The sequence below is a fragment of the Zeus faber genome, assembly GCF_960531495.2.
Source record: "Zeus faber genome assembly, chromosome: 12".
NCBI classification, from domain to species: domain Eukaryota; kingdom Metazoa; phylum Chordata; class Actinopteri; order Zeiformes; family Zeidae; genus Zeus; species Zeus faber.
The window spans coordinates 19,481,728-19,494,394 of record NC_137196.1 but is presented as its reverse complement, the minus strand read 5'-3'; the positions used below and the strand labels follow the sequence as shown (position 1 = coordinate 19,494,394).

The 12,667-nt window shown below is 44.5% G+C and overlaps 1 protein-coding gene across 3 annotated transcripts in view; it reads left to right on the top strand.

The window, feature by feature from the left end:
* LOC307238227 (receptor-type tyrosine-protein phosphatase F) overlaps positions 1 to 12,667 on the top strand; it is a 199,450-nt gene that overhangs the window by 106,552 nt on the left and 80,231 nt on the right. For all 3 annotated transcript variants that reach the window (XM_080011136.1, XM_080011134.1, XM_080011135.1), the window contains exons 5-6: positions 5,446 to 5,634; positions 10,346 to 10,456. In XM_080011136.1, coding sequence (XP_079867262.1) covers positions 5,446 to 5,634; positions 10,346 to 10,456 — 300 coding nt within the window. The remainder of the gene's footprint in view (positions 1 to 5,445; positions 5,635 to 10,345; positions 10,457 to 12,667) is intronic.

The window sequence follows — 12,667 nt, the reverse complement described above, 5'->3', positions numbered from 1 at the left end:
CACCAATAGTGAATATAGAGGGCCAGAGAGAGAGAGAGAGAGAGAGAGAGAGAGAGAGAGAGAATGAACGGGAGAACACAAAACTTGTACGCCCTGTTCTGAAAGGCGAACCTCAGAAATTTCCTGTGCCTTTCCACAGCTGGTTGTGAAAGTAAGCATCTTTAAAATCCACCGACATGAACCAGTCTCCTCGTCGGATTGATTTGAACAGGTGACGGTGTGTTAACATTGGTTACGGGTGCTTTCTCAATGTTTTGTTTAAGATTCCCAGATTGGTCTCAGAGAAGAACTGTCTTTTTTTTTTTTTTTCTTTTTTTTTTGGAATGTGGAGATATGTCCCAATTTCTTCTCCAGCGAAGACAGAATTGCCTGTTCCAGGATGACGGATGTTGAGTCCAAGACTTTCGTCAGTGTGACTCCAGCACACGCTGGTGGACGAAGGGCGAACTACAGCGCATAGTCCTTTTCAAATCGTCCTCTCTACCCAGGGAGAAATCTCTCCATACGCTCACACAAGTGGAAAGGCATGCGCTAGATTCTGGTCGCGATGGTACAGGGCAGATTTGCACACAAATTGAGCCTTCGGCTACATTATCTGGGCAGGGAGCCTCACCTGAGGCTTCGGGCTCATACTTTTGTTTCAGGCTATGATGCTCATGTCTATTGAGTGGACAGGGGGCCTCGACAAACACACTGGAGGGAGAGACGGGAAATAAAGACTGTGTGTATTTTGTGTACATTAACTGCACGGCTTTCGCTGGCACGGGGCTTGGTACAGTAGAATGTCTCTTTCGTGCTAAAACACGAGGACGAGCGGACGGTCCAGCAGCAAGCCTACATGCCTTGGCCCGGTAGCTAAGGCTTTTCCACGGTGAGGAGAGGCAGAGGTGGGCAGCTACCGATTCCTCCAGGGGGGGCATGGCCAGGTATCCCAACCCTGCCTCAGTGTCCGGGGTCGGCCACTGGTTAAACTGCTAGACGGGGGAACGCGGCTTCTGGGGAGCGCCCCATGACGACCTCATCTCTCTGGTAAAATCCTCCAGCACAGCACAGCCCCATGGCTGCATGGAAGTAGTGCCACTCCTGCTGCGCCGCCAACTCCTTCTGATCCACCTGGCACGGATGCTGAGGGAGATCCTTAGAAGCGGGGGAGCATGGCCTCGAAACAAGGCCCAAGAATGCAAGAGCAAATTCCCCCTCTTCGCCCTCACTCAAGTCGCCCATAGGCCTTTTGGCAGTATGGGGACGACTAGGGCAGTAACCGAAGATGTCTGCCCGATGGCGGATGACTTCAAGCATCAGACTCGCACAGTTGACCCAAAAGAACGGGTCCGATAGCGCTGCTTCCACGTTTGCTTGGCCGAGACAGCGGACGCACAGTGGGTGAGTATCCCTGTGGATCATGTGCACATTGCAGCCGAGTCGTGTCAGACGCGTTTACACTACGTGGAAATATTCAGTTTGGTTTAGACGAGGGCTGGAGCCTGGGCAGAGAGTGCAGGAGGCTGGACGTGACACAATAACGACATGTCACTACGGAGTTTTAGCACATCCAAGAAGGCGGACCAGGCTACCGACGTAATACAAACTAAACAGTGGAAAGGAATATAAAGGAAAGCAGAAAGGAATATGAAGCAGCTACGCTTCGTGCACGAAGCTAAATAACTGGCCCATGATAGAGATGTATCCAACACGCAATATGCCCACAAACTCGCTTTCAATGCTCCAGACAATTACCTGTAGTGTTCATACATACCGCTCAGTTGGAGATTCCGTGGACTTTGTACGCGGGTGCTGGCTTTGTAAAGTCCGGATGATGTCCGGTCCAAATGATTCGGACATTTGCATTCCCACAGAGCAGTGCATGTGTGAAAGCAGCTTTGGTTGGTTTAAAAGGCTTTCAGCTTTATTCAGTGGAGCTGTCTGGAAACAGCTTAAGGCATATTAAGAACTCAAGTTCTTAATATAGTTCTTAATATAGGTCTACAAGGCCTCAAAAGCATTCAACAATACCTTATTTCATTCCATAAAACTTGAATGAATTGTTATTTTTCAGCTGAAACTTGCTCCAGGCATTAACACAGAGACAAATACAATTGAACAAGTAAAAGAATAAAGGAAAAAGCCAATTAAAAAAAAAAAACTGAACTTGCTACTATACAATATGAAAATACTAAATTGTAAAACAGTAGATGAGGATGGCATTGCCATCCTAAACTCATACGACACGGGTGCCATGGAATATGTGACTGTTGGGACTATTTGGGGAATTTTTTTTAATGTAATTAAAATATTCACATTCAGTTATTATATATGTGCAATTGGTATGGACAACAGATACAGCTGAAACAATTGCAATTTTACACTAACATTTTGTTCTTATAGCGCAGATGTGAGAGTAGGTCAAAAAATGAACACACTGATCAAAATAAGCGTCAACAGTAATGGCTTTGGTGGCGGCGGGCCTAGTTTAGAAAAAAGCAAACCAACGACTGGAAAAGCAGGTGAGATGGCTGTGCTGGTCATGTGTACATGCAAGCTCAAACCTGCGAACATGGTTTTACAGGAAGTAATCCCGCCCTCATGTCAAGTCACAATCAGGCTTTGGACTTTGTCGTTCTCGTCTTTTGCCATGAACATTTACTTCTTGGAACAACCAACAAACTAATGTAGATGGACCTGGACTATTTCATTTGACATCTATCAAATTTGGACTTTTGGCTGTCTTTTTCTCTCCACCCTGTTCTTTCCTTCGGCCGTCATCTTGGTCTCTCGGTTCCTTAATGATTTTGTTTCTAATTCCGTTGTGCATCGATCAGAACAATTTCAATTGGAACAGGCTCAGACAGTAGTGAGTCATTTACTGCAGAATTAAAATCTGCTTTGTTTGCTCACAAAATGGAGCTGTCTTTGTATTTCTTCCGTGGCTACTGTCTCTAGGGAGTAGCTAACCTTGGATGTTAGAATTCTCAACACTATAACAGCACACATACTTCTTTGCAGGTGTGCTTAACACTTCCATGTATTTTGCCCGCACTCTGTCTTCCAACATTGTCATGTGTGAATTCACACACTCACCAAAGCCATGTGGGAGCTTTTTCCGCTAATCAGGGAGGCTGCGCAAAAGCTCTGGGTTTGTGTCAGCCACTTGTACTGACAGCTCCCCCGCAATGCAAACACTAGGCAGGAGAAGGGGAAAGCTTCACATAAAAGTTGCAGCTGTTTGCCTTTTAAATTATTCCCTGTTTGTGATTTCTGATTTGAGAAAGCCACTGACTCGTGTGATAGCTCCTTAGAGGCTCGCACTGTGAAAGTGGCGATTTCCATTTTTCACTACCGTCAAACATTGAGCAATATTCAGAATCTTCCAATGTTCCCAAAATTCATAGGAAGTCTCACGCTATATGTTGGTTTTTAATACCCCCGCGATAATGAGTGAATAATTTGAAATTATAATTACAACTCTTACAATTGGTGGATTTGCTTCCTTTAGAGAAGTGCACGGCAGAAACACCCACTTGTACAGTTAACAGTTCACTCAAATTAACTTTCACACAAAAATGTGTGTTATTGACCATTGGCAAAAGTGTTTTTGCAAATGTCAAAGCTGTTGTCCAAAATGATTAAAGCTATCAATTTAGGTAATTCTCATAATCCTATAATAATGACTTCTTAACATAATGTGAATTGCTACCTATCTTGCTAACCAACGACATAGCTTTGGTACTGGTACCACCTTTTCCACAGGTAGACACCAAGTAAGCTTGCACTGACAATTTCTGTTGTGTCAGGGCCCTTGTGTCTTATACCTAGAGACGTGGTTGAATAATCCAAAAGAGAAGTTTTCCAGCAAATTTTGGTCCACAGCCAGTGCTATGGGATAGATTCAAGTTCATTCTGACCCTGAACTGGAATAAGCAGGTTAAAAAAAAAAAGTGAAACAAGAATTAACATCAACTCAGAACATTATCTCTCCTTTTTCAAACAGCACATACTACAGGTTTTTAATTAATTTTCTCGAGCAATTGTTTTGACCAATTCTGAGGAACAGAGGTCTAATGTCATACAAACAAAGAAAAACAAAACCGTCCCTTCGATGTCTGCAGCATTTCATGAAAATGAATCATAGCGGTTATATGAGAAAATGAACACCAATGGGCGCAGGATCTGTGATTAAACAATTGATTTTTTTCCTCTAAAGGATGTTTGTAATTTCTGTGGAAGTATATTGTTTTTTATCCTAGTTAAGAGTCTTTTGGCATTGGCACTGGAGGCAAGTCTGTAGGGCACGGCTCTGTTGAGAATATTATCAAAATATACATATATTACAAGTTCTGACATTGTGAGTGTCTGGGGACAACCCTCAGACAACTCTGCATCACTCTGGACTTCAAATGTCTCTCAATGAATCTTGGTTCCTGGTTTCTGTCTGTGTTGAATGAAAGGAGTTTTTTACCTTTTAATTTTTTATGTAAGGCTTCTTGGCACACTCTTTCACATTTATATCATTTCAAACTCTGTCACCTGCAGAATGGCCCATACACCATAATCCTAAACAGGAAAGCAGGTGGGCTCAATATAGCTTTTTCCTCACTGCCTAAAATGTGAATTTTGGGTTATTATGATCATGTTTGCACAGATTTCTTTAATTATTTAGAACAGAAAAGGCTTTTCATTTCAACTTCTATGCACCGTTCTATATTTGGTTGATAATAACCTGGGGCTAAGTGTCATGTCACGAAGGGCCACTGCCAAAAGTTTCCATTATCATGAGCACGGTTTTTGTCTGTGCGACACACCGCATGAGTGTACTGACCAAAGGCAACGGCCCTAAACACAATTATCTGCATACGAGAAGACTGATAGAGAGAAGAGATTACAGTTCTGAGGATGAGCTGATAACCAGATCTCCCGAGGGCCAAATCCACCCTGTTGTTTAATTAATTATAAGACAGCTTCAAGATCAACAGCCACTTAGCTGTCCACTGTACAGTAGAATCCAAATGGAAAGCGCCATTGGAATATTAACACCGGTTTATTTTCAGTGTGCTATCATGGCAGTTCACTGGCATATATTATCATCAGTTGGATTATTCAAAGAAGGTTTGTTTTTTTTGCAAAGCCTAAGGCGGCTTGTGTGTGCAGATGCCCTCAGGCAGCCGATTGCACCTCCCTTTTCTCTCTTCTAAGCCAAAACTCCCTATGGTGGTGAATGCACTACACACAATTATAGCCAATCATATGTGGAACCAATTTGGCTATTCAGACAGTGTACATACAGAATATTCCTCTGCTGTCTGTTTTTTTAATTTTATTTTAATTTTGTTCTTTTGGGTTGTATGCTTGGCCGCCAGCAACTGGAATTGATGTTCTCGACATTGGCTTCTCTGTCCTTAGCAGCTTAATGTTATGTTAAACCTAATACAATATCTTTGTGTATTTCAGAGAACCAGATACCCCATGGCTTCCCTAACATAGATATGGGTCCCCAGCTGAAGGTGGTTGAAAGGACCCGAACCGCCACCATGCTTTGTGCTGCCAGTGGGAACCCAGACCCCGAAATAACCTGGTTCAAGGACATGCTACCTGTGGACATCAACAGCAGCAATGGGCGCATCAAGCAACTCCGATCAGGTACACTTGGATTCCATTTTTCTCCACAATTTGGGTATAATTTGGGTTTATAGGGTAAAGATGTAAATATAGTTTAGACACAGGATGCTAAATGGTTCTAAAATGGCTATTTAACATGAGATAAGATGTAAGCAGACTGTCATGTTTTAATTTTGAATGCTGATATGATGCATCCGTTTCCACAAAACAGGGACTAGAAATGCAGCAGTACCCCATCATGATCTCTATTTTCAGATTTTTTCTTTTCCAAATCACACTTTAGAAAGCGACACCGTATTTAATATTTGGTTATTGCAAACCCGCCCCCATTGCAGGAAGTCCATCCACTTGCCATCCTTTGATATCACATAAAACATTACACAATAAAAAATGAAGCCCCTCTCAAACATGCAAATATACCTGCAGTCACTCTTGAGTAAACTGCGTTAGCTGGTATATAGACGTTAAGAGAATATAAGAAAGAAAAGAAAATCAATGACGTGCCCCCTGTTCACAATGCTCGGCCACTTGATAAATAAACAGCTCAGCCCTGACCCGGATCAGATGGAAAAGGTGCGAGTTGGTAAGATTAGTGGGTTTGACCGGGCTCAGTCTTGTCGCGCCCCGCTAAACCTCATTTAGAGTGTGTCAGGCCGGATTCCAGGTCCCGGGCCCCAAGATTAAAGATGAGAGGGCCCTTTAACAAAGCCTGTCAGTAAAGTGACCGCTACACACAAAATGTGGGTCACTGGGATGACAACACTTGGCCCATTCGGATCACCAACTCTGTCGGTGATCCTGAATGGGATCCTCAAATTTTCTACGAGGACGCCCTATTTCTTTAATTACAACAATGACCCAAATTGGATAAAATTGGATTGGAGTTGGATCTCATTCGTTTTGGATACAAACAAGACAGTAAGCTTTTTCTGGTGTATGCTCTACCGTGCCCCCAAATGTGGTACGTAACATCCTCAGTTTTACAACTGCTCATATCTCTTACCCTTTCCCTGACATCTGCTGTTGCATTTTCCTAATGGCCTACAACCTTAAGAGTCTCATATCTGTCCACATCACACAAAAACCGAAATAATTTGACTTCCACAGTTCTAATACCCAAGGCCGTCATCCACCGGGGCTGGTATTGTGGATCGTATTGTTCATTTATTGAGTTATGAGATGAGTTATTTTATTTATTTATATTTTAATTTTTGTTTCCTTCTGTTTTGTTATAGATATGGACTTTTGCACCCTTGTTGCATTTGTACTAACTCCTCAACATCTCTTTGACCTCATCCCTTTTTCTCTGTGTTCAGTAGGTACAAACATATTTTGAGATTGCAATCTCTAAGACGAACATGGTTCCCTGAAGTGCATTCTTAATGCTCAGTTCCTCTTGCACACGCTCTCCTTGTGTTCGCTGACCTGTGTTCAAAAAGGGGGAATAAAATGTAAGCCACCTGAATTTCGAACATGTGGATGCTCGACCTGAGCAAAATCGTACGCAATGTTGTCAGCACTATGATTCAAGCACAAAACAGACTGGATCCAGGCCTGCAGTCTACAAATGCTCAAGCGGCGGCAGTTCATTTGGGAGCGTTTTGCCGTTAATGCATTTGTTATTTGTATACTTGACTCACATCCAGACTCTCTGTGCTCGCTTCATAGTTACAGTTCTGCCTTTTCTTTTTAATTTCATCCTATGGAACCGTACTTACTTTGTGGCGTTGAAGTGGCTTCCACCTTCACTGGTAGTATATTGTATCTCTGGGCTGTGCGTAGCCCCATATTTTATTTCCCAATGGTGTGAGTGGATTACTAACCAATCTCTTCAACCCTGTTTGCATTTAAATTACCCCCACCTAGGTGGTACGCCAATTAGAGGTAAGGATGATGAACAAATTGTGTCAGAAAAAAAAAGTCACGTCTCCATTTCCCCCTCCCCCCCACATCCTCGTTAGCCCTGTGCACCTGCCCACCACCCCTCCCCCCCAATGTGGCCTCACCAGAATCATATGCACTGGTGCCGCCAACCCCATTTCCGTGCACCTCTCACTTACCCTCCGCCGCACAACTTGTCAGCCCATTATCTGTCTGCTATGTCTTTTGCCCAAGCAAACAAACAAACAATGTCCAACCCTGGAAAATGGGGAATAAATGGTGCAGAAGCCTCGCTCAAGGCGACACGTATACTGCCGGGCTGGGAATGATCCTACGTATACTCACCCCTGCCCCACCTTGTATATACAAATACGCAAACACGCGCATGTTTGCACACAGTAGCGGGCAAACGTTCGTGCACATGAGCTCATATGTATGCACACAGACTGAGACCGATACACACACACACACACAGACACACGCACAAAAGCAAACAGCCCTCTCCACTAGCTTTTCACTGAAAATAGCAGAGATGGTTGCATTTTAAACTAAAGGCCAGCGTTGCCACTAGAGGATCTACCTACCTACAGTGTGGCGCCTCAATGAAAATTGAAATGGCTGAATTAGCATACAGCCTATGCCGCATCGCTTCCCACAGCGTGGGAATTGAAATGGGGATTGTCAAGGTGGAAACTACGACCTCTTTTAATGGAAGTCATCAGTCCCCACCCCACTCTCACTCCCCCCACCCCCCCACCCCAGTCAGGCGTCCACTACCCCGATTGGATGCTTGATTTCAGTTCAGCGGTTAGGTAAACAGTGGACATCTGGGACGAGCAGAATACTTCAGCTTGAGAGATGCCCAAGTCGTCTGTCTCACTGTCTGTCCATCCCTGGGCAGTAAATATTCATACGGACCTTTAAAGTACCTCCGGTGTAAAATCAAGCCCTTTAAATTGTCAGCACACAATTATAAAGGTAATTAATTTTGGTGTATTATGTAATAGTTTAGTCCATTTGAAAAGGAAAAAGTGCCGTTGCATTAACAAATGCAAAATACAGTCAAATAACAAACAACTGATTTTAAAAATGTGATACCTTAGTTTTGAGTAGGAGATATTCTTTAGGTAGGTATCTCCAAAACCAGAAAATAAGAGACAATATAGAAAAATCGTCAACTGCGATCTACGGTCAGGAAATGGGTCAGGGATAACGTAAAAGTCAAGTTTGTGCTGATTTTACGGTGTTATGGTCCTTTACGGTTTCTTGGGCATTCTCACTGCCTCAGAAACACCCACCCATGTGTGTGTTTCTGTAAAGGTACACAATAAAACAATGACCTTGGACCACATGTGAGTGGACAGAATTCGCTTAAATCGTTTGCTGGGTAGGTTGGGTTCCCTCCCTGACAACCACCAACAATTGCCCTCCGGGTACCAGCTACATCCTTCTCATGCACCCGGCTGTTTTCTCCCACAGGAGAAATTTAGCAGAATGACAAGTCGGTGACATTAGCATTAGCATGCAGGTGCGCACAGTGCTGAATCAGAGGGATGAGAAGCGCTAGACTGCGACAAGCTGAAACCCCACCCGAGCGATCTGTTGTCACGGGAGCAAAGTGCCGTCTGATGCCACACCCCTCCCCATCCTGTAGGCCAATTCTCAACAGTCCGAGCCTCCAACCTCAACACCGCCACCACCTTTAGTGTCGTCTTGATTTGGGTCCTTTTGGTTGGTGTTGAACCTGTTTGTTGCATTCATCTCGTTCTGCATGGTGTTTGAAAACGTATTCCGACATCACTTTACAAGCCTTTTTTTTTTTTTTCGCTGTATTTTTGTCATTCCTAAACTGCATTGCGTCCAGCTGCCTGTCATGCCAGCGCCATGCTGTTCGCAAGAGGTGATAACCGCTATCACCTGCTTGTGACATACTAATGTATCTCTATTATGTTCTATTAGAGAAGTAATGCTTAAAGCATATATATCAAAAATAATTGAATCTAGGTAAGTTATCATTTTATTTATACTTTGTCTCCCCCCCATCCGTCACTATTTCTCCATCCAGCAGTGCATGGCCCATAAATGTAACACTAATCTAAAAATCTAAAAAAATCCAGGTCTCCTCACCTGTCAGCCGTCTGTAAATGCCTAGCCTTGGCTACATGGTAGGTGACATGGTGGCTTGGTCCACATGAAGTTTGGTCCTCTGGGACTTTCAAATGTTATTAGGGATATGTTATCCTTCCGACTGATGGGCCCAGCTACCTGGCACTGTGAATACTTATCTTGGACGTCTGGAAGGGGCGATTCTACCGTGACAATTTGTCTTTTGTCTTGATGGTCAATAGCCAAATTGTCTGAATCGATCCGTCTGTTTAGGAGAACCGATGGCTGCAGCGGCACTTTTTCAGCAAATGTCAGGCCTTTTATTTTTTTTGTCAGATTTATTTATTTTTTTGAAGTAAAGAGCATGAAAAGGTTCTGAGGGATGTGATATTTTTTTGCCTGACTAATTAACCCCAAGTCATGGCCTCTGAAGAAGCTGTCTCTGCAGCTCCTATTTTTGGCTTTGTCAGACCAGGAAAAAATGAAGATTTGTGGATTGCATAAACCTAAAATCAGCTAAACGTGTGTGCTGCTGTAGATGATTTTTGCATAAAACGGCACCCATATCCACGACACTTAATCACATACATATACACACACACACACACACACACACACACACACAAAACGTGTTAGGCGGGTTGTCTACGCAGTCGTAGGGTTGGTTCTCCAGTGCATGTTGTGCCACTGCTGGCATCTGCTGCTGTCATGTCATGGTGGCTAAATGTTTTAATCCCCTTCGCAGGAGCCCTGCAGATTGAGAACAGCGAGGAGTCCGACCAGGGCAAATACGAGTGCGTTGCAATGAACAGCGCGGGAACCCGATACTCCGCCCCCGCAAATCTATACGTGCGAGGTAAGCCTACACGTTATATTCCTCACACTTCAGCGGCAAGTGTTGCCCCCGATGCTAATTCACCCGGTACCTCCATAAGCACCTGCACCTGTCTCTCTTTCCCTCTCTCTCTCTCTCTCTCTCCCTCTCTCTCTCTCTCTCTCTCTCTCTCTCTCTCTCTCCATTTCCTTGCCGTTATCACCACTGTTTCATATCTCACTGTGGAGCTGAAGTAACCTCGGGCCTCCTTGGTGTGCCCGTCAGCGTTGCCAGGTGCTAACACTGTGAAAACAGCTGCATTGAAAGCGTTTTCTCTCCTGGGGACCCCCCCCCCCCCCAAAAAAAAAACAAAAACAAGCACAATGAGGATATTATTTCTTTTCGTTTTTTACAGTGTTGATAGGCTCTATAATTTCCCCTCACACAGCTCCTCTCCTGGGGCCTTGAGTCCCGGGGGCTTGTTTTTGTTGTGGTCGGTGTGTATGAGCAGACTAATACGTGCGCATGCACACGCACACACACACACAGCACTGTGCTGGTTTCTGTGAAAGTGTTGAATAAGACAGGGAGCATACTCGGGGTCAGCCAAATGCAACCCCCTCCCCCAGATGCTGCTGTGCCTGTCTGATGCACATGAAACGGAATAGCTGCTCCAGTTGTTTGTAGGGGTGTTGGTCTAAGAATTGGGGAGAGAGAGAGAGAGAGAGAGAGAGAGAGAGAGAGAGAGAGAGAGAGAGAGAGAGAGAGGGAGGGAGGGAGGGAGGCATGCAGGCAGGCAGGCAGGCAGGGCGGGAAGTGGTAAGAAAGAGACATGCTCAGCTATCAGTTTGTTAAGGCCAGACCCGTGGAGCTGACAGGCTGACATCACAATAGAAGCTTCTTTCCATCCATCAAAATGAAAACCGTGTCGGCTGCTTCCTCCGCGTTCACTCGGTGTGGGTGCGCCGACGCAGCTGTAAAATTAACAACCCATTGGTTAAGAAAATATACAGTTGTAAATGTAAAATTTGACTCCAAAACGCTAAGGGATGTATTTGAGCTATATAATTATGCTCTTTTTTTTTTTTTTCGTTCCTTTTAGCCGAACAACACTATAACTGTGACCAAAGGGAAGACAATGTGGAACTTAAAACCGCATCTGATTTTACAGAATAACAATCTGCGTCCAGTACAGGGTGTTTATATTTGATATCTCAACATGAGGGAACGTGAATATTGTTTTTTTGTTTTTGTTTTTTTCCCCTCTTAACCACACAAAGGGAATTACAGTTGTAGTGTGGTAAATGGCGCCAGTCAGGCCTCCAGGACCTTGATAGCTTGTAACACGACCCCAGGAGCTGTCAGCCCCCCCGCACCTCCACCGCCGCTGCACCCTCAGCCAGCAGTCCTGTAACAGCCGCAGAGAGGAGACAGAAAATCAAGCAAAGCGTAACCTTTTTAAAAGGCACACTCGTCTCGAAATTGGGAGTGAAGGCTCGCCGCGTGTCTTCAGGTTTCATCTGCGTGTTCCCAGAGGAGGGGATGAAGGACGGTGGCACCAAATCAGCGGGTCGGCTTAATGGGTGCCCCCACGAAGAGAAGAAGAAAGGGGAAGGAAAAAAAAAACCAAAAAAAAAAACCTCGACACCTCTGTCCATCTCCCTCTGTTTTCTTTGTCATTTAAAATTGTGAGGCTCTAAAGGGAGATTTAGCCTCTCATAACACCGACTCTAGGAGAACGTGGGTTCCTTTTAAATTCTTACCCTACATCGTATCGATGTAGGGTAAGAGTTGTAAAAACAGCGCAGGCTGTAAGAAGAAGAAGAAGAGGCATCGATTCTCGATGTCACATTCCTCCTGACGCATTGCTGTGCGCACAGCGGATTACATCAATATTACATTTTTCAGCACTTGGCATCGACGGGCACAGTTCTATTTTTAATTATGCCATTTTCTCTTGGTAAATACAGCGTGTCATTTATAGCCACCGAAATAAAGCATGGTCTGTGGGTGGTTTGGTTTTCTTTAATTTTCCCGAGCGCCCCGACACGCCTCATCAACGGGGCCCCACACCGTATGTGCTCGCTATGGACGCTGCGTTCCGAGTCTCGGTCTGTCTGCTCGCCAACACGACCTGATCCAAATCCTCGTCTGTGGCAGAATACAAATACACAACCGCAACCACCGGCCTCGCCTTGACATTTCTGAGCCACCGGAGAATGAGCTCCTCATATTTCTGTGAGGGAAGGTATG